The 26,766-nt window shown below is 52.3% G+C and overlaps 1 protein-coding gene across 10 annotated transcripts in view; it reads right to left on the bottom strand.

Annotated features, from left to right (window-relative positions):
• The window catches only part of Col27a1 (collagen type XXVII alpha 1 chain), a 117,002-nt gene that overhangs the window by 39,408 nt on the left and 50,828 nt on the right, over window positions 1-26,766 (bottom strand). For all 10 annotated transcript variants that reach the window (XR_007588666.1, XM_050121799.1, XM_050121801.1 and 7 more), the window contains exons 14-27: window positions 26,295-26,339; window positions 19,439-19,492; window positions 18,893-18,937; window positions 16,131-16,184; window positions 15,022-15,075; window positions 14,352-14,405; window positions 11,484-11,537; window positions 11,317-11,370; window positions 10,219-10,263; window positions 9,087-9,140; window positions 6,991-7,035; window positions 2,315-2,368; window positions 763-816; window positions 477-530 (exon numbers count right to left, since the gene is read on the bottom strand). Coding sequence is in view for 9 of the 10 variants with exons in the window: in XM_050121799.1 (XP_049977756.1) it covers window positions 477-530; window positions 763-816; window positions 2,315-2,368; window positions 6,991-7,035; window positions 9,087-9,140; window positions 10,219-10,263; window positions 11,317-11,370; window positions 11,484-11,537; window positions 14,352-14,405; window positions 15,022-15,075; window positions 16,131-16,184; window positions 18,893-18,937; window positions 19,439-19,492; window positions 26,295-26,339 (720 nt within the window). In the remaining variant the exon portion in view is untranslated. The remainder of the gene's footprint in view (window positions 1-476; window positions 531-762; window positions 817-2,314; window positions 2,369-6,990; window positions 7,036-9,086; window positions 9,141-10,218; window positions 10,264-11,316; window positions 11,371-11,483; window positions 11,538-14,351; window positions 14,406-15,021; window positions 15,076-16,130; window positions 16,185-18,892; window positions 18,938-19,438; window positions 19,493-26,294; window positions 26,340-26,766) is intronic.

Genomic DNA, 26,766 nt, shown 5'->3' on the forward strand with positions numbered 1-26,766 from the left:
TGCTGGGCTCAGGCTTCAGTTCTGAACACGGGACTGCGGCTGGACCCTTGGGCTGAAAACCGTTCTCTGCCTCCCGCTCCTTTCCTCCAAAGTGCCAGTCTTGAATTTCTAGCCAGATGTGGCTTTTCTCTCTCATGATCAGGGCAGAAAACAAACAAAAACAACCAACTAACCAAGCAAACAAACAAAACCACATGTGACTGTGACCCCCAGAGGTGGCTCTGCCCAGGGACACCTTTCCACTGGCTCAAAGGACTGTGGGGGAGGACACAACTAAGCTGCTCCTGCATTCCCCTGTACAAAACCTCAGCCCCGCCCTGTCCCATCTGCTCTGTCACAACGTTCTATAGATTTCACATGAACAAAATACAGGCTCGGGGAAGAGTGCAGGTTCTGTCTGGGAGCACACCCAGGCCTGAGACTTGAGGTCTGGGCTCGATGGGTTTGTGCTTGGGAGAGATGAGAGTTTTATTTACCCGGGATCCAGGCTCTCCAGGACTCCCAATACCACCTGGCATTCCGGGATGGCCCTGCCAAGGAGGAAGAAAAATGTAGAGTCAGCTGGGGAAGGTGCCATATCTCCTTCAGCTCTGTGACAGGGGATCAGCTCCAACCCAGAGCAAGGAGGTCAAAAGTCAAGCCTGGCCAGGGATTTGGAGAGATGGCATTCTGGGTGTCTGGAGCATATGGTATGTGAAGGGAACGAGACTGACCCCTGAGGATATGCCAGGAGCGGAGAGAGGATACAGATACACTCCTTACCATCAGCCCCTTGGGTCCAGGTGCGCCTGGGGGTCCCATCACTCCACGGTCTCCCTGTGTTGGAGACAACAGGGCACATAGGTCATGGCTGGGTTCAGAGGCAGTGGTAGTCTGGGGACAGGGACCCAAAGGGAGAGAGGAGCTTGACAATGGTCTATGGACTCATTCTCAGCTCATTCACACCACCAGGTAAGTAAGTTTCAGTGACAGAAACTTCAGCCTTCTCTGCCAGAGCAATAGCACACGCCCCTGGGCCAGGATGGTCCCGGTGAAGGATGCAGCAATTGCATCACCTCTTTGATCCTGGCCCATGTGACATGGTTCTCGTTAGGCCTGGCACCCCAGGACTGGGCTTGCTAAAGAGAGACAACCATAGCCACTTTTCTTTCTCTCTGCTCACGGACATCCTCCTCCCCGATGGTACACCAGATAATCAGACATCACTCATGTCCTCTGGACCAATTCAAACAGGTTTCAAAGTTAGGGGCAGCAGGCAAGGCTACAGCCATCCTGTCTCTGTTTCTGCAAGGCCTATTCCTCTTCTTCAGGTAAAAAGCAGTTAAGCACCCACTGTGTCCTGACACTACTATGCACCAAGCCATGAGGAGGAGAAACAGATCAATTCCCATAACACAAGATACCTGGCATGGCAGGGGATGATGGGGACCTCTAGAGGATGCATCCTGGACCCGGCACGGGTGGCAGGGGTTGGGGTACAGTGCTAGACCCTGTCATAGGGGATGTGACCAGCTGGTGATGAAGGAAGAAGATTACCTTTGAAGGACCCCAACAAGTGACCCGGCAGAAAGGACATGGGTGGATGGGCACGGGAAGAGGGGACATGCCCAAAGCAACGGTCCATAGGTGAGGAAGGACACGAGAAACTTAAGCAATAGAACCGGAGTTGGCTTTGATGCCATGGGATGGTTACATAAGCTGTGAGCACTGGGGGCAGGGGGAGGGGCTCCTGTAGAAATCTGCGGCTTTGATGAGTGGTTAACTACTCTGAAACAGTGTGAAGAGGCAGGAGGAGTGTGGGGAGGCAGGTGGAGACCAGATGGCCTGAGAAATGAGGAAGAGTGACATACGTGAGTCTGCAAGGCTAGGAGGACCCAAGACAGACAAGGGAAGCCACAGACTTCTACTTGGCTGAGGGGCTGAGTTGGCAAAGTGTGGCCTCCGGGATGGACCAGGGTTCTAATCTCTGCTCTGTCATTTATAATCCGGGTGGCCTTGGGTCAGCCACCGCTCCTGTTGGACTCTCAGTGATCCCTCTCTGTCAGATGGCGCTTCCAAGGGCTACAGAGCTGGGTGACGCCAGTAGGCAGCCCCAGGCACAAGCATCAACTGATGGCCACCCAAAGTCTGGTTGTGCTTACGGGTGAAGACAAGAACTCTGGGGGGACAGGGACAGGGACATAGGCTCTTGGAGAGCAAGGGATGGGAGAACCAGAGGGAGGTGGTACAGTCTCCGCAGCTCACTGGCCCACTGGCTCTTCTCTTGATGGAAAAATGCAAGCTCTGAGGGTTTGCCTCTGTGGTGCACACTTACCTTCTCCCCCACGATTCCAGGCTCCCCAACCAGACCAATGAATCCCATAAGTCCCTGGGGAGGACACAAGAAAAACTAGTGAATCTGTGGGCACGCTGAGTCTCCTCTGAGGCCCAGCCCTCCCACACTCACCCCCAACCCAAGCTGCATCCAATGACTACGGCTGGAACTGCCACGGAAGGGCATGGCCTCTGCCGCTTCTCCCCACTGCTCCACCAGATGGTTCAGATTTGGGAACCAAGTGGTGGGGCTGCTGCCAGCAACCCTGGGAGCCGAGCATTCTTCCCGTGCCAGAAGCAGGCTGGGATCCCTACACGTTTGGAGAACCGTAGTGGGGGAGATGAGCTGGGAAGAGGCCATCTGTTTCCATCTTTGAGGGCTCTGGGACTGTTACAGAGACAAACAAACTTGTTGACTGAGACAGGAACACCCTAACCGTCTACACTAGAGACAGGGTGGAATTTGGAAAGGGGAGGTTTCCACTGAAGGGCTTCTCTTTGCTGAAAGCACATGTGCTCAGACATACAGACATAAACACATGAACAAAAAGGCACCCAGATACACCCAGATAGACACACATATACAAAGACACATACACACATGCACACAGAGACACACACAGATATACATAGATATGCACATACAAAGACACATAGAAACATGCATAAAGACATACTTACACACACACATAAGCACACAGATACACATAGACACACATCCACAAAGACAGACAGATACAGATGACACACACATGCACAGAGACAAACACATGCACACAAACACACACAGATACACATAGACATGCAGATACACAGATATATACATACAGAGAAATATGCACACAAACACATACATGCACACACACGCACACAAACACATACATGCACACACACGCACACAAACACACACACATGCACACATATCTCCTTTGGATCTTTTTAACCCTACTGTGTGAAAGCTTGCCTCTGGTCCCAGAGGCTGCTCTTAGTGTTCTGGCTGTCACCCTGAGCATGTAAGCGTGCATGTGGCTAGGTCAGGTGAATAGCCAAGAGTTCCCAAGGAGGTGGAGCACTGGCTGGAGCCCACTTCCTTCTGTTGAGATGCATTTCAGTGGGTTCATGTATGGTTCAGGAGGGCTTTAAGAAGTTTTAGGAGATCCCAGATATACGCCAGGCATTTCCCTAAGAATTAGGACATACAGGGACGGGTGGGTTTGTCCCGTGAAATCTGTTCCCTGTGCCGAACTTCTGAGCCAAGTGAGGCGAGACCCAGAGCTGTTAACAGCCTAGAGGAGCTGGAAAGCCAGGCTACCTGCTGGGGCGCTGGGAGGGAGAGCACTGCTCAGTACACAAAGCCCATTCTTCCTTCCCTGAAGACAGCTGCTCCCGGGGGCCATGAATGTGGTGGCAGCCAAGGGGGTGGACAATTCACCTCCCAGCACAGGGGACAGCAAAAAACATGATGACTGAGTGGACCAGCATCATTGCCACCCACAGGATGGTCTCCTGGCCTGTCTCTGGCCAGGGGCTCCTTCCGAGGTGTTCTGAAGGGCTACAGTATGAGCTATGGGCCATGAATAGTATGCCATAGAGGACCCTTGGCAACAACTAAACAAAATGTGGGCATGAGAGCTCATGTCTATAATCCTACTACTTGAGAAGCTGAGACGGGAGCATAATCTCGAGTTTGGGTCCAGCCTGAGCTGTGTAGAAAGTACCAGGACAGGCAGGGATACTTCAAAACCAAACAATCCAATGATATGTTTCCATCAATATTTTTCAATAATGTATCGATTACATATATAATATATATAAACATAATTCAATATAAATAAGCCAGGCTAGTAGCATGTACTCACCTAGCCCTGTGTGTGGAACTCTATGTTACTCATACTCAGATTCCAGGTTTATGGAACCTGAACACATTGGTCTGTCTACATTGATCAATGGGATTGACAAGAATAAAGGTCCCTCCAATCTCCTAATAGCTCTGACTGTTCAAGACCCAGATGCTTTTCAAGGGGCACAAGGTTAGGACAGCTTCCCACCAGGAGGCACCCAGACATGTAAATGGTACCAGGGAAGGGAATGAGCCTGGCTCTGTGGAAAAGGACCTGCCCGATGGGAAGAAAGGAATTTCATGGCTACTTTAAATTTGTTATTTGTCAGGACCTAGAAGACAGAGCCGTCAATAAGAAGCCAGATGGATCTGAGTAAGAGATGTCCTCACACCGTGCCCTCCAGAGCCCCACCATGGTGTGCTCCCCTTGTGCGGAGGGCTTTGATCTGGCAGGATGTCAACTGGAAAAGAGTAGTCTCAGAGGCTCCAGGCTTTCACCTGACTGAGGAGCAGAGAAGCAGCCCTTAAAGCCAGGGCACAGCTGCTCCTCTCTGGCTGGCAAGATACAGTGGCACCTCGCCACCTTCTCACAGCGTTCTGCTGGTCATGGGGCGCTTGCTTCTGAGAATCAGACACCACTCTGGGTAGGAGCTGATATGCTCACTGTCCTTGTGGGCTCACACTTTGTCCCCGGCACCCAGGACAGGGCCTGACAAACAGTCTGCGCTCACTGGTAGATAAACACGAGGGTTCTGGGGATGGAAGCACTTTCTGCGTTGTCTGGGTAGCAAGCACTTGGGATCCAGAGTCTCTCAGAGTCAGAGTCAGTTATGAGTTACGCTACTGCCTATGAGATCTTGGTTGGACAAGCTATTTAATTTCTCAGGGCCTCAGTTGTCTCATTTTCCAGAAGGGAATCCTAACAGCTCCCATCGCAGGACTGCTGGGGGACTGCAGACACTTGTGTCGAGTGTTTGGCGCAGAGCCTGCTACCTCATGGGTGCGCAATAAATGAAGCTGTCACTGTGATTACAAGCAGTGCCTGTGGTGTGAGCTTTGGGGATCTCTCCTGGGGAGCCTGTGCTTCTGCACAAAACAGAAAACAGTCACCTGTTTGCTGTGGCCACGTGGAGAGGAGCTGGTGTTGCTGCAGGCCTTACAGCCAGTGCAGGAGCCAGTGCTGATCTCAGCTCAGACGCCCTCCGGCCACAGTCTGTGACTGCCGCTAGACCCACAGCTAGCTGGGGACTCTGCTGTCCCAGTGAGCCACGGCTATTCCAAGCAGGGTATCTAACGCCTCTTGGCCCAGCTCAGACACTACCCCTTTTGAACATGCTGTTGATCCTATTTTTCCTCCCAAGTTTGTGACCCAAACTGCCAGTGAGGGCCAGAATCCAGGGTTTCTTAACCTGGGGATTCTGTAGGCCTCTATGGATGGAACGCAGAGCGTCCAGAAACTTGAATAGAAAAAATACTATATATAGTATATGTATATATATGGTATATATAGTATATGTGTGTATACACACACACATATACACACACATTACCCTCTCATCAAAATGTGTTTTCTTTAAATACTATGTATGCAGTGTATGCAACCAGTCTAGGAGTATCAAACATCTGTGACTGTCCATCTGGTTATATGTCACTATAACCAATCCTACATAGATCTCAAAACATCATTACATTTTTACAATGATACCTAGTATCATTGTTGAGTGTATTAATTCAGAAGTCGATACATGTATGCCACATGTGAACACATGTTCTGTATGTATCTCAGTATAATTGGCTGCCTTAGAATCCTTCACTTTTAACTTTATCCACTTGAATCTACTCAAAGAAGTGGGAGGGGTCTGCGGGCTTCCGTAGCCTAGCAAAGGTATCTAAGGCGCAGAAGACGATCAGGGCTCTGGAAAAATAAATGATTTCCAAGGATCCTGGTGTCCTAATGGTCTGGGGTTCTAAGTATCTGTTTCCCCAGGCCAATCATTTGCATAACTATGAACTTGAATTTGCTGTTTTTTTCCAGTCAGGAAATACAAAGAGGCAGCAGCAGCCTTCCCGAGCTCCTGGCTTCCCACAGAATGTGCTCGAATGGCACTGGAAAGACTTCAGACATGTTGACCTCCCCCACTTTAATTCCTGTCTTTCTCTCAGAAGATGTCACAGCTTGTGAGGAAGCCTGTCACACATGAGTCTCTTGCCATGGATGGCAACTGAATGCTTCTGAGCCCTGCTACTCTTTCTCCTCCATACTTGAGGAAGCCCCTCCCAAGGAACCTAGAGGGGTGGAAAATATCTCCACAACTCTACTGTGAGCCTTGAGGCTAAGCCGAAGGAGGCACTAGGCTTGGAGGGAGGCCCCAAGGTCACCATCTCCACAGCACCCAGCATCACTGGTAGAGAAGGGTGATGAGCTCCAAACTCCCTTCAGCTGACTAGTGGCCACCTTCCTTCTGTAGACCTTGCTCCTGCTTCCCAGCTGTCTGGAGCCTCTGGTTTGAGTTTTGCCTTCTTTACAACTCAGGGTGGCCTGGATTTTGCTTCTGGAGAGAGATCTATTTCTTTAGCTAAGTGAACACAGTCATTTTGAGGAACTCTCTGGTTTAACCCCAGTTCTAGGAGGTGAAATCACATTGAGCAAATGCACCAAAAAATTTTGCATTCAAGAGTCAGGGCTTAGGACGGAACCGTGTTAGTCAGGGATCTCTCTTTCTTGAGAGTGTGTGAGCAGCCTGGCTCTGGTATGTTACCAGCCTTACCAGCCCAATGACTGAGTGACTGCCTAGCATTGGGCTTGGCATAAGCAGTTGACACCATCCCTAACTTACCTGTTCACCCACAGGCCCTGGCCGTCCAGGATCCCCTGGTTCTCCCTGTAAAGAGAGGGACATAGAAAAGGGACAGTCAGGACAGGAGACGGCACATGGAAATCACTGAGGAAGTAGTCAGGGCCAAGTGGCCTTAGGTGTCATTGGTGAGGATGAACCGGGAATCCCAATGTCTCCAGACTTTGGCTTTGAATAATCCAAATGGTTAGCAACAACCAAAGGGTGCTCCCCAACACTCCACTCCTCCACTCCCCCCGCCATCCTGCTGCCCCCAACACTCCACTCCTCCACTCCCCCCAGCATCCTGCTGCTCCCCAACACTGCAGTCAGCCATTCCCCCCAGCATCCTGCTGCCCCTCAACACTGCACTCCTCCACTCCCTCTGAGCAAGGTTCCCGGGCACCTTGACTCCTGTGGAACCTCAAGCAACCTGGTTCATTTTGTTAGGGTGGGCACTAAGGCCCAGAGGGTTGGAAGGATGGCGTAAGGTCACAGAGCCTGCTAGAAGGAGGGTTAGAATTGGGACCTTCGTCAACCTGACTGTGGCCCATTCCATGCAGGGTGCCCACTGCAGGTAGAGCTGGGAATGCAGGTAAGGATCACTAGGAAACTAACTTCCACCCTGCCAGCTTTTGTGACCAGCACAAATAGTCTTGAAGAGTCCTGTCTCTGGGCTGGGCTCAGTCCCCCAGCTTCTAGTACTTGGTGGCCTGGTATGGCTTTGCCTGGCAGCTGTGATCTCTACCAGACAGATCTTACTCGAAAGGTGGCCATAGCAGCCACAGTCTCTCCATGGGATGAGTGGCTCAGTGGTCATCAGCTGCCCTGGAACGAGTCACCTTTCACCTAACTAAGTGAGTAAAGGGGAGAAAAGGAGACAGTCACCATCTCCCACTTTCTGCTTCCCACTCTGCCCAGATGCGAAGAGCCTTTGCTCCATTGCCTGGCTGCCATGGATTTCGCCATGCCTTTCCTGCCATGGCAGCTTGCACCTTCTTAAAGTGACAGTCACAATAAATCCTTCTTCCCTGTGCTCTCTGTCGACTGATGCTCCCTGTTTCCTGTGACAGGGAAAAGGCCTCCATGAGACCAGGCTTCAGGCAAGCCTACCAGGCAGGCCCAGTCCACTGTGGGGGACCTCTAAGCTGGTGGCCCTGAATTTTAAAAGAAAGCACACTAGGCAAGGCACAAAGAGGAAGCCAGTAGGCAGCATCCCTCTAAGGCCTCTGTATCAGCTCCTGCCTCCAGGTTCCTGTCCTGTGTGAGTTCCTGTCCTGGCTTCCTTTTATGATGAACAGTGATGTGGAAAAGTAAGTCAGATAAACCCTGTCCTCCCCAAGGAGCTTTTGGTCGTGGTGTTTCATCACAGTAACAGTGACAAAGACATTCTCTGAACTAGATTTCCATCAGGCATTTGTCACTGATAAGAAAGGTAGCCCACTCCCTCCCTGGGATCAGAAAAAGGCCCATTAACAAACACACTACATAGTTATTGTACACCAGGGGCTATACAGAGGCCCCGAGAAGAAAACAGAAATCTTCTACCCCGGTTAAGCACTGTCTGTCTCTTGCTTCTGCTCAGCATAGGAAGAAGGCAGGTGCCACTCCTGCTCAAGCCCCCATTCACAGCCTGCCCCGGAGTGTCTGCAGTGTACCCCACATTCACAGACCACCCCAGAGTTTCTGCACTGTACCCCACATTCACAGCCTGCCCCGGAGTGTCTGCACTGTACCCTGCATTCCCAGCCTGCCCCCCGACTGTCTGCACTGTACCCCGCATTCACAGCCTGCCCCCGACTATCTGCACTGTACCCCGCATTCACAGACTGCCCCGAGTGTCTGTACTGTACCCCACATTCATAGTCCACCCCCCGAGTGTCTGCCTATACCCCGTTACTTGACAACCCCGGCTGTTGGACACTGTGGCTATATCTACTGCTTTTTCCTCTTCTGTTACCAATACCCTGGGATGAATATGGACCACTTTTTTCTTGCACTTCACTAGCCATGGGATTCAGGGCTTGTCCTGGGGCTTTATATGTCAGACTTACCCCTCTCCCTCCACCACCACCCCAGGGAGGCCCACATCTCCTCACCTTTGAGCCATCCGGGCCAGGCTTCCCAGGAAACCCTTTCCTTCCAGGCTGACCCTGCAACAGACAAGCACATGAAAGGGACCGGCAGGGACAGTGCTGAGGGACACTGGAGAACTACAGAAGTCCAGCAGATGGAGGAACAGGAATATAGAGATCCAGTGTCAGCAGGCATCCAAAGAAACTCAGAGATGGTCCCCAGCTGTGTGGCCTCAGCATTGCTTCCCCAGTCCCTGGGCTGAGCTGTCGTAAGTAGGGACAATGACCCCTGCTTTTTATGGGAGAGGACAGGGAGAGGTTGGGCAGAGGACATGGGCACAGGGTGATAAAAACTTCCAAACATGGTCAGAGAACTCTGAGACCCCAGGGACCCCTTTGGGAGGGTCAGGTGGGAAAGTCTGCTTCAAAGTGGCCATGAGATGTCACCTGCCTTCACCAGAGTCTGTGTGACACATGGTACCATCACTCTCAAGTGAGAACCCAGATGACCTCACCAGAGTGACACCCACATTTGTCCACCCTCACGCTTTCCTTAAGGAAGCACAGTGATTGTGGGCACAAAAAAAGATTTCTGCCTATGAGAGGCAGGCTTATCATTAATTTCCACTGAATTAATATGCACATGTAGAGTGTGTTGGTTTTAATTATTCACATATTCACAATAAGATGTGACTCACACTAGCAAATGCTCTTGGGTACCTCATCCTTCCTGAGTGTAAAGAGATACTGAGATCCGAAGCCTTGTGGACTGCCGGCCAGCACCACCACCGGCGGCACAGGTGGGCAGGTGGTATGCAAGGAAGTTGGAAGCTGGGGAAAGAATGTGTCCCTAGGTTCTGGGCATCCACACCACATCCTAGCTATGGGACCCAGGACCGGACCTTCCACTTTGGCAGCCTCTGATATAATTGTTCATCTCTGATATAACTGAGCAATGTGGGTGTCTCCTGGAAAAATCCACAAAGAAACATCCACATAGAACCCAACAGAGTCAAGCAGGCAGTTATGGCCACCAACACTTGCCCTCAGTATCTGTGTTCTTTGACTGGCCAGAGGCCTCCCTGATGGCTGCCCTGCATGTGCCCACTAGCTCAGTTCCAAGAAGCCTCACCTCCTCTTGTTCAGCAACACTCACCTCCAAGCCAGGGACTCCTGGTGGACCTGCAGGTCCTTCATCTCCCTGGAGCAGAAGAACACAGGAGAAAGACAAAGGAGAAAATTAAATGGGGTTCTGGGAGAACCTGTGCTGTGAGGAGGGAAAGGTGCAGAGTGTGTAGAGTCCTCACAGATGGATGGAGCGCCTGGCTCAGAGTCTGTTCCCACAGTGTCCTGGGTATCTGGTGAATGAGTGAAGGCCTCATAAGCGCAGAGCCTGGCTTTGCCTGGACAGCTACATGAGCAGACAGAGGCCTGGGCTGCAATGTCTCTCTCTTCTCTAGCCTCTATTCCTGTTCCTAGCTGTGACTCTCCAGCCCTCCGCAGGTCACAATACCCTCCAGGTTGATCCTCTTGGCAGCCCGTGCCACAGGCCCCTCAAAGCAACCCTTTGGAAGTATCTCCAGCTCCCAACTCCGCACAACAATCCTGGAGCCAGCCCTGGGACTCTGCCAGACCCACACCCAGCTCAGGGAAAGGATTGCATCATCAAAGGTTTGCTGTGGTTGCTTATTCTCCCTGAGCTGTGCACCACGATGCCAAGCAAGGCTGAGGGCCTCGTGTACGAGCAAAAGCCAGGCTGCCTGTGGAAGGCCCAACAGGCCCGAGGCCAGCTCCTTCCCACCAGGTGCAGGTGAACTCTGCTGACATCCTAGCTGGGTAAGGCATGGCATTCCCATGATGCCCTAGTGTCTCCCAGGAGTGTATCTGAGAATAGCATTGGATCTGAGCATGGACTCTGGACTGAGGCACACCTGGGTTCTAGCCAAGGCCCTGATGCTACTAACATGGGGCCTGGCAGTCATTTCCCTCCCTAGATCTCCAAGAACTGACTTCTAAGAAGGGGCCGACATTTCCTATCCTCCCATATAAACTGTGACAGGTGTGGAAGGAAGTCACTTGTCCCACCAGGTCAGAGAGGAATCACAGGCAGGGTTGTAATGGAACAGAAGCTCTTGTGACAAATCTGGAGTGGTCCTAGCCTCAGCAAGGCTTTGCCACCCTGGACAGAGCCAGCTGGGTGCTGGGACAGGCTAGAGAAGACAAAGAGGGACAGGACAGGACAGAGGCATCTCACCTCAGCACCCAGCTGCCCAGGTGGTCCAGGAAGGCCTCGGGCTCCAGGCTTACCCTGGGGAAAGAGAACAGAAAGAGTCTCAGAGGTAGCACCTCTATCTGATGTTGGCAGCCAAATTGGGCCATGAGATCTCTTCAGGCAAGGACCTTAGGTGGGAGAGAACTCACCTTCATGCCTTCAGGACCATTGTCCCCCGGGGGACCAATGTCTCCTGGGAAACCCTGTGGGGAAGCGGAGAGCCAAGTCACCTGGGCTGCCTGGCAGGTGCCTCCCAACCGCGTGCCACGGGTGTCCACCCCACCACTGCTTCCGTGTGACCCAAGGTAGTTCAGCTACTTGATCCCTTCTCTTCAGCCCCCAAATCTGACCTTGCAGAGTGGCTGAGAAAACAGAGAAGGAACTGAGTGTAGTGATCTCAGTCTTTAATCTTAGCACTGGGAGGAGGAGTCAGAGACGGGAAGATAAAGAGTTCAAGGTCATCCTTAGTTATATATTAAGTTCAAAGACAGTCTGCTGCAGGAGCTGTGTGGAGCAAGAGGTGGGGGAACAGAGATACGGAAGACCATCCAGGAACGTGTGAAGGCTGTCACACATGGTCATCTGACTCAGAGAATGGAGTCCCAGGCTCTGGGAACAGTGAACCCCGAGTCAGCTGCCTGGCCTGAGAAGACTTACCCATGAACCACATTCATTCTGTGGGCCATGAGTTGCCACATTGGTTGTGCAAAGGCAACTGTTGACATCCTTAATCATGGCCCCTCCTGTCAGAAGCTAGACTTCCTAAGATTCCCCACCCAGAGTGATGGATTCTGCACCACACTCCCATGCTGGCCCGCAGCTTTGAGGGCCTATCCTGCTGGGTGATTGTGCTCCAGACAGCTTAAGTCTGGAGCAGAGAGGCCCTTTGACCTAGCTGTCTCCACTGGGCCAGCTTCTGCAAGCCAGCGTGGAAACCTTCTTTGAGTTTTGTGTGGAATACCTCCGTTCATCCAGCCTAGAAACCCATGAGCTTAGGACAGCCCTACTCCTTCCTTCCATGACTCTCTATGACTAAAACTCCTTTTCTTCTTTGTTTTTATGTTAGTTTTTTTTCCTTTTCTTCCCTTTAAACTCATACTACTAATTTCTGTTAAATCCTTTTTCCTTTTTTCCCCAAATGATTATTATTTTCTTTGGAAGGTTCACTGTGTCATCCAGACTAGCTTGGAACTTGCTATGCATACCAGGCTGCTCTTGAACTCCCAGAGATCCCCCTGCTGCTGCTGCCTGAGTGCTGGGATTAAAGGTGTGTGCTACCAAACTAGACATGCAGTCCTGAGTTTGGAGCTAGCAACTGAAATTGAAGTTCTTCAAAATGGGACCCAAATCCTGTCCTGTTACTCCTTCTCTGTGTGATGGGAACGTTACTCAGTATCTCTGGGCTTTGGCCTATAGAGGAATTTTAGGGCAAATGCCTCCCAGGGCAATGCTAAGGTTGAAATGAGTGATGGAAACCAAGGGCTTAGCTTGGCACTTGACGGTGAGTGCACAATACAAACTTGTATCCACAAGAGCTTGTTTTGGGAAACCACCCTTGCCTGGGGTTTCCCTTCTCCCGTGGAACACAACTGCCAGGGTGCACTTAGGTTCTGGTATTGAATAAAGGAGGCAATTCAGTCCAGAGGCTGTGAGCAGGGGGTCCCTCCCACTCCTGAGGGCCAGGTGCTAACCAGCAGACACCAGCACACTCATGACCCAGCCAGAGTCTCCCCTGGCCATGGAGTCAGCCAAAGCAGCACAAAGATAGGCCAAGCAGACCCCAGAGGGACCTTGGGAGCCAGAATCAAGCTGAACTGCTACTGAACAGTGACCCTGAGGCTCCAAGTCTTGTTTTCCCATCTGTAGAGAGAGGCAGGGCTCTCCCACACCCCACCCATCCCCCTGCCATGGTATGGCAAGTTCCCTTCCCTAGCTGCTACCCAGCTCCGGGTCTAAGAAGAGCCTCATCTCTCCATCAGTTTATGCTCAGGAGCGAGCTTTCCTCCCTCATTGGCCAGGCTGCTGGGAAATCCAGACTCAGGAGTCTCTTTCCATTTTGAGCAGTGAATGGAGGAGAAGCCAAATTCATTTGTCTAAAGATAGGGCTGTGTCCTGGCCAAAGTCAATAGAGCAAAGAGTCAGACTGTGGCTTTAGGAAGCATGCCCTCATCCACTGGGGAAGGCTGAGTGATCTGGAAACTTTGGGCGAGCCTATAGGGCCAGGCGCTTCCCTTGGCTGCAAGAATCTCATGGAGGACCAAGGCCCTGAGCCAGGGAGCTCCAGGAAAGGGTTGGGAGCCTGGCTGGAGACTGGGCGGCAACAAGCCTGTGATGCACAGAAACCCTGGTTAAGGTAGCATACTACTGTGAGAGGGGACCCACTTGGTATCTATGATCTAGCTATGAAACAGTTATCACATGTATCGGCAACATTCCCCAGTGCTTAGCTGGTAGTACCATCCTCTTTTGTTTCACATTCTTCAGCCAATCCAGAATCAGTGGCTCCCTGACCTCCCCCACCATGTCTAGGAGCTCTGAGCCCTGAGGAGTGGCCAGGGAAAGGAAGGTTCAGAGGAGGTCCCTATGAGTAGATCTACATCTCCAAAAGGGAGGCAGCAGCCCTGGAAGGCTTTGGAGATGGCTCTGTGGGAACCCCAAGTGTCAGGATGGCCACCACTAGGGAAGGGCGCTGAGGTTAGCTTGGGGAGCCCCTGGTGAGACAGGTCAAGCTGAGGAGGGAAGAACACAGAGGATACCCATCTGTGGATTTCTCTTCTTTTTGAGATAGGGTCTAGCTACATAGCTTAGGCTGACCTTGAGCTATCCTCCTGCCTCTATGCCCATAGTACTAGGATCTGAGCATGCAACACTGAGCCCATTTCTAGCCTTGGCCTTGTCTTTCATTGTGTATGTTATCTCTAGCAACTCCCTCACCATCTATGGGCACAACATCAAGTCTTAGTCAGATGTAGGGGGTGGGGGAAGGAGGCAGAGACAGACAGAAAGACATCACATACCTCAGGACCAGGAGGTCCAGGAATCCCAAGAGCGCCTTTGTCTCCAGCTTTGCCCTATGGAAGACGTAGGATCACCACACAGGATCAGCATGGCCCTAGCTTCCACCAACACTCTATCCTCAGGTGAGGACAGTTGGAAAGTTCTGGAACTACACAAGTGAGGTCTGCCTAGTAGGCTAAGCAGTCACTGCAATGTCTTCTGCTATATGTACCAGTCCTGGAGACCCAGGCAAGTCAGCCTTCAGAATCTAAACTTCCACATCTAGAAATGGAGGTTGCCACCATTGTCCACCCTCCCTCCTTGGATATGGACAGTGCACATGTAAAGCGAGTGATCACAGATGTGACCGTGCTAACACTGAGTGACACGAGATAGGTGACATTAGCAGTGTGCACCGGCACGCAGAGTCTGCTTGCAGTTAGAGTCCATTGGTGTGCAGGACCTGGGGCCAAGCTAGGACCCAGCATGACTCCTGCACCTTAGCTTCAGAAACTCCACCCAGGAAACTGGCCAGTGGCCATCTGTGCCTCACTCCGCTCCACTCCAGGACAACTGACTGGAAGGCAAACGGAAGTCTCGGCTGTGCGTGTCAACCCAGCCATGGTCCGTAAGTAAGTGCAGGGTACTAGCCTCAGTATCCCAAAGCTACAGCCAGGAAGAGGAGCTTACCAGAGGCCCTGGCTTCCCTCGGGCACCTGGTAATCCTGGCAAGCCCTGACTGCCCTGTGAAAGAGAAAGCAAACCGGGTTATCAGAGAATAGCTGTGCCAAGAGCAACCACAGTCCCCTCCTGCCAAGCCACCTTCAGAAAAGATGACCTCGCTCCCCCATTGCAGGCTTGGGCTGAGCTCATACTTGGTGTACCCCAAGACCTGGGCACCAGGGTTGGGACCAGCCCTGACCTCTAGTATAGGACCCAGGGAATCCTCGTCCATACCAGGACACTTGGGTATCAGAACCCAAGAGAACAGCCTGGCCTGTATGTTATAACCTAGACATTGATACTGGGTCAGGGCAAGTCAGCTAGGGGGAAGGGAAGGGGAGGGGGGCTAGTCAACATCTAGGCTTGGTGGACTGGCCAGGAGGGCCAGATGTGGACACATGGTCAATCCAGGCAGAGAAGCCGTTCTCAGCAGGCCACAGTTGGCCTCTGGAGATCAAGGCCGCCATGGTTCATCAGTTGTTCCTTCTGTCAGCACAGCTAGTCCCTCCCTCCTTTCTTCCTTCCCTCTGGCCAACTTGTCCAGAACTTTCCGTTGAGCGTGGGACCCGAGCAGAGCTGTCAGGGTAGCTGAGGGCTCTGTTCCTCATGGAATTCAGACTGTAGGAGGTTAAGCACAGGTTCCCAAACTAGGGCGAGTATTGTGAGTGAGAGACAGGCCCAGGCCCAGGAGATTAAGTCCACTTTCTGAGAAAGTAGGAAAAAGGCATCTGAGCAGGGCGGTACAGAGGCCGGGCTAGGCTCAGAAAGGGAAGGGGTGTGTTCAAAGAACCCGAGGCTCCCAGGACAGTTTAGTGGTTCTGAAACACAGTCACGGGAAGGAGAAAATGTCAGAGGGGCCCAGAGACTGGGGTCCTGTGCCGCCGGGAGGAGCACCAGGACGTGCTCCTAAGATCAGCTGGGAACCACTGACAGTGTATTCGTCCTCAAAGGACAATCTGGGGGCAGTGAGAAGGACAGGCTGAGACAGGTAGCTGTGGCTAGGAATTAAGTCCAGAGGCCACTATGGCCAGCAGAATGAAGACAGAGGTGGGGCTGGAGGTGTCGGATAAAATTACCTTGTCTCCTTGGAAGCCAGGATCTCCTGAGACACCTGGGAGCCCTTGTTCACCCTGAGTACACACCAGTAAAGAGATTATTAGGAGGTGGGGCGTGCAACCCCAAGCTTTCCCCAGACAGGAGACTCAGGGAGCCTTGTGGAGGCTGTTCTTGTGGCCAGAGCAGCCTTGGCTCCAAAGAACTTGAGGTCCCATCCCCTAGGTAGAGCGAGGATTCTTAGGGGGAGGGGAAGCCTCCCACTCCACGGCTGCCCAGAGCACTGCCGAGGCCACCTGACCCCAGTTTTCCTGTAGACCATCTTCACCCTCCAGGCTCCTCTGCAGCAGCTGATGTCAGCTGAAAAGCTGCAGGACCGAGCTGAGCTGCCGTGTCTGCTGGGAGCTGCCAAGTCTCCCTGTCTTCCTTCCGTACCAGCAGCTGGCTTCTAACTGCTTTGAATCAGCTATCGTGAGGGACTCCAGCTAGCTGGCTTGTTAGGTCTGTGTGAGACAGGAATCAAATGGGCCCTGACTGAGCTCTGGGTGGGTCTCTTCAGAAGGCTTGTGACAGGATTCCTCTGCTCTTCATGGTCCAGTTCTGGTAAATGAGCTGTCCCCAGCCCAGCTGGAAAGCTGCCTCCCCTTTGGGCTAGAGCCATCTCGAAGCCCTTAGCCTACTAGCCTGTAGCCGTAGCCTACATTTCAGTAGCCTACTTGCTCTGGTCACTGAGACCTTATGAAGCTCCAGGAGCAGGAGGAAGTAGAAGTCTCAGAAGACCAAGATGCAGTGAAGACAGTGACTTGGCACACGACTGAATCTTCGGAACAAAAATTGGAATTGAAAGCTTTTATTTTTTAACTTGCTTTGCTCTTTGCTTTTTGCTTTTGTTTGTTTTTGTTTGGTGGGAGCTCATACAAGATTATAGAGTTTAGGGAGGTATCCTCTGTCTGTGTGCCATGTGTAAGAAGGGATGAAAATATTTAAATATGAGAGAAGGAGAGCCAGACTGAGCAGGAGGCCACTCCAGGATGCACTGGGACTGGTCTGAGAGCCTGACTCAGGGCCAGGTGGGGTCGTGGACAGTCAGAATGAGCGGAATATAGGGGGCCCTGGCCTAGCCGAGGGGCAGGGCAGCAGCTCTCCCTAAGGGACCTTGAATGACTTTCTCCTCTTTCAGTTTGTTTCAGAGCTAAACATCTCAAGTGCCCCTGGCGGCTCCACCAGAGGATGTGACAAGGACGTGATATACCAGGTTCCCTTACGTCCGTGTTTTCCAGGATTGCACACTGACGGCCAGCCCTGCCCTACCACCCGTGCAAAGCCCTCGGCCACAGCTCCATCTTCCCACTTCCGTTCTCCTCAGCCAGGACTTCAGCTATTCCACAGAGCTGACGTCTCCAGCCTCATAACAGACAAGAGGGTGTCAGGAGCCAAGGCACCCCCACAAGTCCTTCATTTTAAGAGGGCTAGACAAAAGGGCTGGGAGGGCACAGGCAGAGTCTAGAAAGGCAACAGAGGCATATGCATGATGGGAGAAATCAGAGAGCTAGCAACAGGTAGAAAAAGAGCTGAAGCCACCCCATCTTGCTGGCTGCCTGAGGAGGACTGAACAAAACCATCTGACTCTATTATTTTGGGGGGGTGTAGTAATATTTCATTTGCATTTTAATAAATAAAGCTTGCTTGAAGTTCAGAGCATAGAACAGCCATATGATCAGCCTTACAGACCAGGCAGTGGTGACACACTCCTTTAATCCCAGGAGCCACACTAGTTTGCCATAGAAACCGGGCGGTAGTGATGCGTGCCTTTAATGCCAGCACTAGAGAGGAATATAAAATGGGAGGAGACAGCTCTCAGGAACAGTCTCATTCTGAGATTCCTGGAGGCAGGATCGCCATTTTAGACTGAGGTAGAGGCAAGAGCCAGCGGCTGGCCAATCAATATTGTCCCTTCTTTGGGACTCAGTCTCCACAGTTGTCAGTTGTAGGTTCTAGAGCAAGTGACTTCCCAGAGCCTGTCCACTCGGATCTTATGACTTAAATTCTGTTCAGTGGTGGAACTCTATGGGAAGCCAGGCCTCCAGAGGACACAAGAGCCCAGGTACAGGCACAAGTGCCTGATGAGGAGAGACTAAGCAGTGAGGCCATCTCCTGTAGATATTCAGGGGCACCCCCAAACGTGCTACATCCCCCTTTGGCATTCCCTGCTCACATAGATACTGTTCAAGGCACAGCACGCCTGTTCTTGCTGGGTGTTTGTCATTCTGAGGCTGTGCGACCTAGGCTAGGTGTTACCTGTCTCTGGCCCTGGGCTCACCTCCCCTTTTCAACAAGGTTTGGCACAGGGCTGAGACAACAAAAGTCCAGTGGCAGGGCCATTCAGCCTAGGCTTCCTACAGTGTTTCAGCCTAGCTACTCTCTAGGTCTGGACTCTCAGAGCCACACAGAGATACCCGTGCCTGTGTGGGCCGGTCCTGTGATGTCTCCCTCCGTGCTCTGAGGCCATGATCCCTGCAGGCTTTACTGGCATGTTCCACATTTGAGATTGAGGTCAGTCTTGACCTACTCCAGACCCATGTCTCCACAGCCCCTCCTGCTCTATCTGCCTCCACCATCAGACCCTACAACTGTTCACTGGAGCCTCACACACCAAGAGAGCAGAATAAGCCAGAATGGTAGGTGCAGAAGACTGTGAGAGAGACAGTGTGAGGTGGAGGAGCCAAGCCATTGCAGGTACCGGGGGAGGGGCACGAGGTAAGGCAGTAGGGAGCAATCCGATCACCTTATCACCTTTCTGTCCGGGCTCCCCCATGCCGCCCAGCAAGCCCTGCAAGACAGGTCAAGGTCACAGAAATCAGGAACTGACATGGTTCAAGATCCTGAACTGGTCCCCCGCCAGCTGGGGCAAAGTGGCAGGGATGCCCACCTCACAAGGGAAAGGACTGTGTGATGAGCTGAGAGAAGCTGCGGCACCCCCATCCCTAAACTAAACCCAGAGCAGGAGAGGCTGACAGCAAAGGGGGCCTGAACTGGCCTTGGCCAGTCTCCTCCACTGTGTGAACCAAGCTCACTGCTTGCCATGAGGATTTCTACATCACTGGTCCCAAATCCCAGAACCACATTGGCCTCCCACTCAGCTTGTGGACTTTGTGTCCAATAAAGATGTCAAGCTAAATGACACACAGATGCTGGCCAGCTCTCAGGCCAGAGAACTAAGCTCCCGGTCAGCCTTCCCCGTCTTCCTTCTCAGTGACACCAGATAGTGCCTTCCTTCTGGGGTGCCCACTTGGGATGGGACCTGAACTTGGGGAGCCCACATTTAATGTACCTTCATGCCTTTTGGTCCTGGGTAGCCAATTGGACCCAATGCTCCCATGTCACCCTGAAAAGAGACAGAGAGGAGGACATCATGAGAGGTGTCTCCAGGGGCAAGACCCCAGGGACTTGACTGAAGATACAGTCCACACCCTTGGGCTGGTCTTGTACTTAAGAGCATTCCACTTGGAGTCAGAGCTGGCTACAAGGCCTGATCTTGGTCACATCTGGAGCTGTTACACCCCTCCCAGAATTCTCATATCAAGACTTCTGCCCCCTCCATAAAGAGGACAAGGATTCTCTGCTCTGGGGCTGCTGCAAGAGTTAAGGGCATAAGGGATGAGAAATATTTCATGTTCCCCAGGGTAGCTGACCAGCTCCTCGCAGGGCAACAATGACAGAAGACATTCTGGGTGTTCTATTCTGTCTATGTCCCCAAGATGCAGAGATGCCTCTTGTACCAGACTGGGCATCCAGTTTTAGAGTCAGGAACAATAGGGCCTCTGGGCTCGGGAGGTCCAGTGGCCCCAATGGCGTTCTCCACAGGGGCTCCAGATGGCTGGACGGATTTCACACACCAATCAGCCTGGCCCTCTGCCCCTAGCACTGTTCCAAGGAGTAGCAGAGTTAGCAGGTGAGAGGTAGTCTGGGGCAGTGTGGGTTGTCACAGCTTAAGAGAGGTTATTGTCATCTAGCAGATGGAGGTCAATCAGAGGCCACCCAAACCCTGCAGTACACAGAGCAGAGCCCAGCAAAGGGTAAGCCAGCCCCAGACTCAAAAGTGCTGAGGTCAGGAAACCCAGGCTTCGAGCGAAGTGGCTGAATTTCTTCATTCAAAGCCCACTCCTTCTCCTCAAATGTCACTCCGCTCTCTCCCTCATAGCCACCCCCAAGGTTGGCCACACATGGAGCTGTTCCAGGAAATACACCATTCTTTTCAGCTTGCTCATCTTCCCTCACTGACCGAAGGGCCTGCTGTATAACTGCAGTCAATGTATTTGACTTCTTTGGACATCAGATCCCTTCTGCCCTGATTCGGGCTCTTTGGACATGGTGGCCAAGGCTCTGACATTGGAGCACAAGGTCAACCTTGGAGAGCCATGCTGTAGAATTTGACCCTGTGTTCCTGTTGAAGCTGCTAGGGACACCTGGGGTGAGAAGAGACGGCAGCAGAGAGCTGCAGGAAAGCTGTGGACATGGGGACCAGGAGTGGACAGGAGCTCAGACCGGACATGCCCATCCCTCTCCTCCTGGAGCACAGACACCGACCCTGAGCTGCCTGTAGCCATCCCAAGCACGACTTTACCCAGAACTGCCACTTGACAACTGGGCTCAGCCTTCATTGCTGAGCCTCCGCTAGCAAATTCTGCGTTCAGTGTCCATCAAGAAGAACACCCCAGTCTAACAACGACCTTCAAAAGACCACTGCAGGGCACAGAGCCAGAATCTCTGACTCTCCTCTAGTTCTCACAACCCTGGAAGGTCATTTTACTTTTTTAATGGTTGATGCACCAAAAAGAGACCAAGAGGCCGGTGCTGCAGTCACGTACAGTTCTAAAGTCTTTGGAGAGAAGCAAAGCTCATAGGCAGAGTTAGGAGGGAAAGCCAGCCTTCCAAGGCTGCATTTAAAAAAAAATTCCATGCTGCCCAGCCCTAAGGCTGGCCAATGTCTTTCTTGGAGGAGGCTGATGCCCGTGGTCCCCATGGTATGGTGGACAGAGAAGACTCTGTAAGAGATGGATGCTCCCTAGGCTATTGCCAGAGGACAGGGCCAGCCGGCAACTCCAGGACTTAGGCTGCTTTTCCTGTTGCAGCCTAAGCTAAAGGCAGCTTTCTGGGGACTAGAATCACACAGGCTGGGTGATGAGCATGTGGGACAATGTGGGTGTTGGAGAAGGGGCCTGGCATAGACACACATCACTCCAAGGGGAAGACACTGTGTCGGAAGGACCTGAGACGGAAGGACTGCGGCTGCAGACTCAGGGGAGGCAGCAGCAGTTGCAGAAGGTAGGTCTTAGAAATACGGAGTCCCAGATTGGCCTACAAAGGGAAGGGAAGGGACTCTGCAGGCCACTGTTCCCAAAGGACATCTCACAGAGGATGACTGCCGAGTGTTCCCGTAAGAACGAAGAAGACCCTTGTGCTGGAATCATGTCTGTGTTCCCAGACACTGCTCACACCGTCCCCTTCCTCTCAAGGCTCCACCAAGATCACAACCAACACAGCTGGAAGCAAAGTATCCAATTCCAGGGGCAGCTGCCCACTCTCCTTAGTCCAGTCCTCTCTAGCCAGACTCTGGAGCAAGGGGCTGGGGCAGGCAGTTGACTACTGCTCACCCACACAACCAGCATGGCAGTCACAGCTGAGGACAAAGAGGGTCCAGGAAATCTGCCCTGGAAGTACCAAGTCAGGCAGAGGCAGGACCAGACCTCAGGACTGTCTGTCTGTCCTGGTGTGATTCCACGCTTACAAGACCTGGGGTAGCTACCAACAGCAAGAATCTAAGACCATCACACAGAAATCCAGATCAGGATCTGCAGGTGACCGTGGAAGAAACCTGTGGGGGTTTCCAACGCAGGACCCTGTCTCCTCCCAAGGTACCTTTCCTTCCAGCCTTGCAGCTTCTCTTTGGGACATCTAGCCTGTACTGTCCCCAGCCCCTGGATCACCTGTGTCTTAGCTTGGTGCGCTGGGCAGACACTGACACCTTTGCTCCTGTAACAGCACCACTACCGTGCCCCCAGAGCTCTGTCACCTCCCTGCTTTAGGGTCTGAAGTCAATGCTTTCTGTCACAGCTGTCCCTGTGTAAACACTAAGATTGCATGTGCTCACAGGCAACCACCCGACTCACCACAAACCTTAAGCCAGGCCCCTGGTCAGAGGCCTTTCCCCATGACTCCCATATCCCAGAGTGGGGCAGGGGCAGCATCGCAAGCAGTGTGCCTTACAAGTGCCTGATGAACGACTGCATGAAGACCCCCGGTCTTGCTCACCTACCCACCAGGTAGGTGAAAACTGAGCCTCTTGGGGTCCTAGGTTAGGGACAGGAAAGGAAACTGGGGGCTCTGATCTTATACCAGAGCAGCACAGCCTAGCCCGTGTCCCCCACACCCCGTCTCTGTCTGACAGAGGGGGCAGTGAGGAGTTTGAGTGACATGGGCAGGCAGAGCCCTGGTTTATGGGCTGTGCAATCTTAGGTAGGCGTCTTGCTCTCTCTGAGTCTGTTTTCTTCCCTACAAGATGGTGATGGGCTCTCTCTCCAGGGCTGGTGTGCTCATTTAATTATGATCAGGGTCAGGCATGCAAGGGTGGTTAACACCAGCTGACCAGGTTCCTCCACACAGAGGACAGCAGTGTCTCAAATTGTGGGTTTGGGGACAGATCACAAGTTCTTTGGTTCTGTTTGAAGTCCCTATATCTCTCTGAACAGAAGATCCAAAAGAGGTTCTTGAGGTGTAGATTCTGAAGTGGGTAGTTTCCCTGCAGGCCAGCTACAAGCTTTGATGACACCGAGAGGGCTGACTCTACTGCTCTCCCTTGGAGATGGCAGGGAGCCACTGGGGACATTCATGGGTCATTAGCCAGACACCTCCACTCCCTAGAGGGCGAACCAGGGCAGGGCGTGGCTTCCAGAACTCCAGCACAGCAGACAGTGCACACACACACACACACACACACACACACGCGGGGTGGGGGCACATAGACAGAGGCAGGCTGTAGGCCCCAAGAGAGCAGCTTCAGTTGACTCCTGACAGAGGGTTGAGTATATCTTGGTTTTTACAAAAAAAAAAAAAAAAAAAAGCTGACCACCAAAGCATGGAATCCACGTCCCCCCAACACACACACACACACACACACACACACACACACACACACACTTGGCTGAATATACATATGTTCTAGAAAACCACTTATGACTCAGTTCCTCTTCCTCCTACATCTCAAGACAGACTCTCTTTCCTTCCCACTTCCCCAGGAAATCTCTCCTTCAGGTTTCCACTCACAGATCTCCAGGACAACAGGGGGCACTCGATCGGAGTTTCATGGTGGCCTGGTGTTAGGTCCAGCCCAGTGACCCCACCTAAAGATGCTATACTGAGAGGAACTTCATTCCGGCAGAGAAGGGAATATGAAAATAGGCAAAGAGTGGCTGACAGTGGCCAGTGGAGGACACAGGGTGAGGGAGGCGGAGGGTAGAGAGTTCGGCTGAGGGAGGCTGGGGGAAGAGAGTCCGGCTGAGGGAGGCTGAGGGAAGAGAGTCCAGGTGAGGGAGGCTGGGGGAAGAGAGTCCAGGTGAGGGAGGCTGGGGGAAGAGAGTCCAGGTGATGGAGGCTGGGGGAAGAGAGTCCTGCTGAGGGAGGCTGAGGGAGGCTGGAGGAAGAAAGTCTGGCTGAGAAAGGCTGAGGGAAGAGACACAGTACAAAGGAGGCAGGAGGAAGGAGAAGCTCTTTGGACACATTGTAGGCATGGGGCTGAGAACTGCAGGCATGCTCAGAGCTCATCCCAGAACAAGACAGGAAAGGTCCCTTGACTGGAAGCTGGGGATTCTGGATTTGAATCAAGCTCCCTTCCTTGCCTTGTATGTGATCTTGACCTGAGGTTTGCTTTCCCACCTTCCAAAGAAACACTGAAACATCAGGCCAGAACAGAAAGAGGGCAGCCCGGTTACATTTCAATGTCAGGTAAATATTCTAGCACAAATGTGTCCTAACCATCACATCTGTCATCCAAATCCACCCGCGACGTGCATCTTGTCTGCTAGTTCCAAGGGTGGAAGGAACCTGCCGAGTGTCGGCAGGAGAATCAAAGAAGCAATAATCTCTGGGTCCATAGAACCTATTCATTCATCCAAACAGAATTCATTTTCTTCTAAGAACCCAACCCAGAGGATGCTGGGACAATGCCAAATGGGAACACATGCCAACGATGACTGTCAGGATCGTGAGTACCCCCTTAGTAACGTTTGGGACCAGTATTGCTCACACTGAAGGGCTTGAAGAGCAGGCAATGGCCATTTGACCCAAAACAGCCTCTCAGGGATATTGAGGATAACCTGGGCTCAAGACAGATAAACACTGGAAAGCGAGGACTCTGCTTGGATAGACCAGGGAAGAAGAGAGTTTCTAGCACTCATGGTGTTCACACTGGAACTTAATGACCGTATGCTCCATAAGCCTCAGAGCTCAGACAAAAATAGATACTAAGACTTCCAGCATGTTCTCAGATTCTCATGGCACAAGCTGCCAAAGAAAGTAGTCAGCAGAGTTCTGTTGAATGAACATAAGAGATGAGTGTCTAAGTTGATACTTCCCCAACCCTAGCCAAGGCAGATATCACTGTCAACTGCAGCATCTTCAGCCAAGGAGAATATTACTAGCTAGCCATAGCATCCCCTCCAAAGCAGACATCACTAGTCAATTGTAACACGCTCTCCCACTAAGTTCCAATGTGCAATGCTATCAGGCATGTAACAAAAAAATTAAAATAGCTATTATTATGTTTATTACAGCTTGAAGTTTTTCTATATTCTAAATACTGTGTATTTGTTAAGCTTCTTAAAAATCCCCCAAAGCAAGTACTACTATAATGTCCATTTCACAGGTGAAGAAACTGAAGGACAGGAGGGCAGGAACTGTATCAGGACTGGGGTCATCTGCATGGGTGAGCTAAACCTCAAACCCAGGAGGTCTGGCTCCAGCGCCTAAACTGGACTATGTGCAGCTGAGTTCCCAGGATAAATGAGGACAATGATACCATGTGACGGACGGTTCCTGGGGCTCATGGTGGTGAAGCCGTCATTGGGGATCAGAGCCAAGGTTAACCTGGCTTCCGCCCTTCACCCAGGCTCTGCTCCCACCTGCATGAGCAGGAGCAGTGTTTCTGGGGAACCCTGGGCTTTCTCCTAAGGACAGACTGTTCTGGGGGAATGGGGAGCTTCCCACTCTTCCTACGCCATCTTCAGCCTCCACCTGAAGAGGACTCTCAGCACAGCTGTTGGAAGAATAAGGTCACCCATCATTTCTGGGGAGCCACTTTACACCCCTGCCATCACACGACAGGTTTCATAAGGCCAGAGGAGAGAATCAGATTCTATGGGACGTTTCTAGGTTCCTCCCAGGCTCTGGCCTCTCATTGGTCCTCTGGGCTGAGCCCAAGGTCAAGATTAACTCTAGAGGCCAGGCAGCAAGCCTTAGGGTGAGTGATAGCACCACCTGCCTAGGTCTTTCGAGCCGGGAATCGTCGGAGTCCCTGTCCCTTCCAGCTCCCCAGCCTCTTGGCCCAGGGCATCTTCACAGGTAGCCGCTGAGGCCTCGGCACCTGCAGAGGGCTGGAGCTGGCCACACTGCCCACCGCTCCTTACATCCTCACTACGAGGAATCCAAGAGGACTCTGCTCTCGATGAGGAAACTAAAGCAGAGGAAGTCTCAGTGACATGGCTTGGGTCACACAACAAGGATGCACAGAGCTGGGACTTAAACTGGGTGCTCTCTCCAAAGTCAGTGCTTTAAGGAAAAGGGCGAAGAAGGCTGCCTACCACGGTCTAGTGACCTGCGCCGCTGCTAGCCACAGTCCCTTCAGTGGCTGAATGGGCTGCTATCGCACTGCCTGCCTGCCTGTGATTCATAGACAGGCAGTGAGCCTAAGAATGGTTGGCCGCCCATACGCCAAGACTCCTCCTTGTCCCATCAGTGAGAAAGCAGGCTCTGAGAATGTGGGTGAGCTGCTTGCGCTCACAACATGGCTTAGGATTGCCTCCCTCTCTCTCCCTGCTCATCATTCTCCTCCTCATCCCATGGGTCCCTTGGCTGTCCCTCATTCCCTGGATTCCACCTTTGCCCACCGAGGGCCTAGGCACGAGTGTACTTACAATGAGGCCGGGGACTCCTGGTGGCCCTGGCAGGCCAATTTCTCCCTGAAAACACAGAAATCAAGGTGGTGACTTCCCTGTGCCCCTCCATACCATACCCCATGCAGGTGTTGGAGGGACCTTCTTCCTGACCATGGTCCCTAGGAGCTCTTCCACGCTTGACCTGGGGTTGAAGAAGACTCCCCTCTCCTGTCTGTCCCACCTATAATTTCCAAGCCCTGTACCTAGCTTGGAGAACAGACACACAGGTCGGTGGACTCCAGGTCCCCCCATTCTTGGGCTTCCCAGATGTTAGGGGGAGTTCTTGCCTCGGGGCAGAGGATGGGTCAATGTGGGGCTGACCCTCCAACTCCAGTCCCCCAAAGCATCATAAATTGACCATCTATTGTCCACACCAGGATAAAACAAGACAAAACAACAGAAAACTCAAACAAACAAACAAATGAACAGAAAAACACGAGGGAAGAGTCTG

The sequence above is a fragment of the Alexandromys fortis genome, unplaced genomic scaffold, assembly GCF_014885135.2.
Source record: "Alexandromys fortis isolate MF-2015 unplaced genomic scaffold, M_Fortis_MF-2015_v1.1 scaffold_183, whole genome shotgun sequence".
NCBI lineage: Eukaryota > Metazoa > Chordata > Mammalia > Rodentia > Cricetidae > Alexandromys > Alexandromys fortis.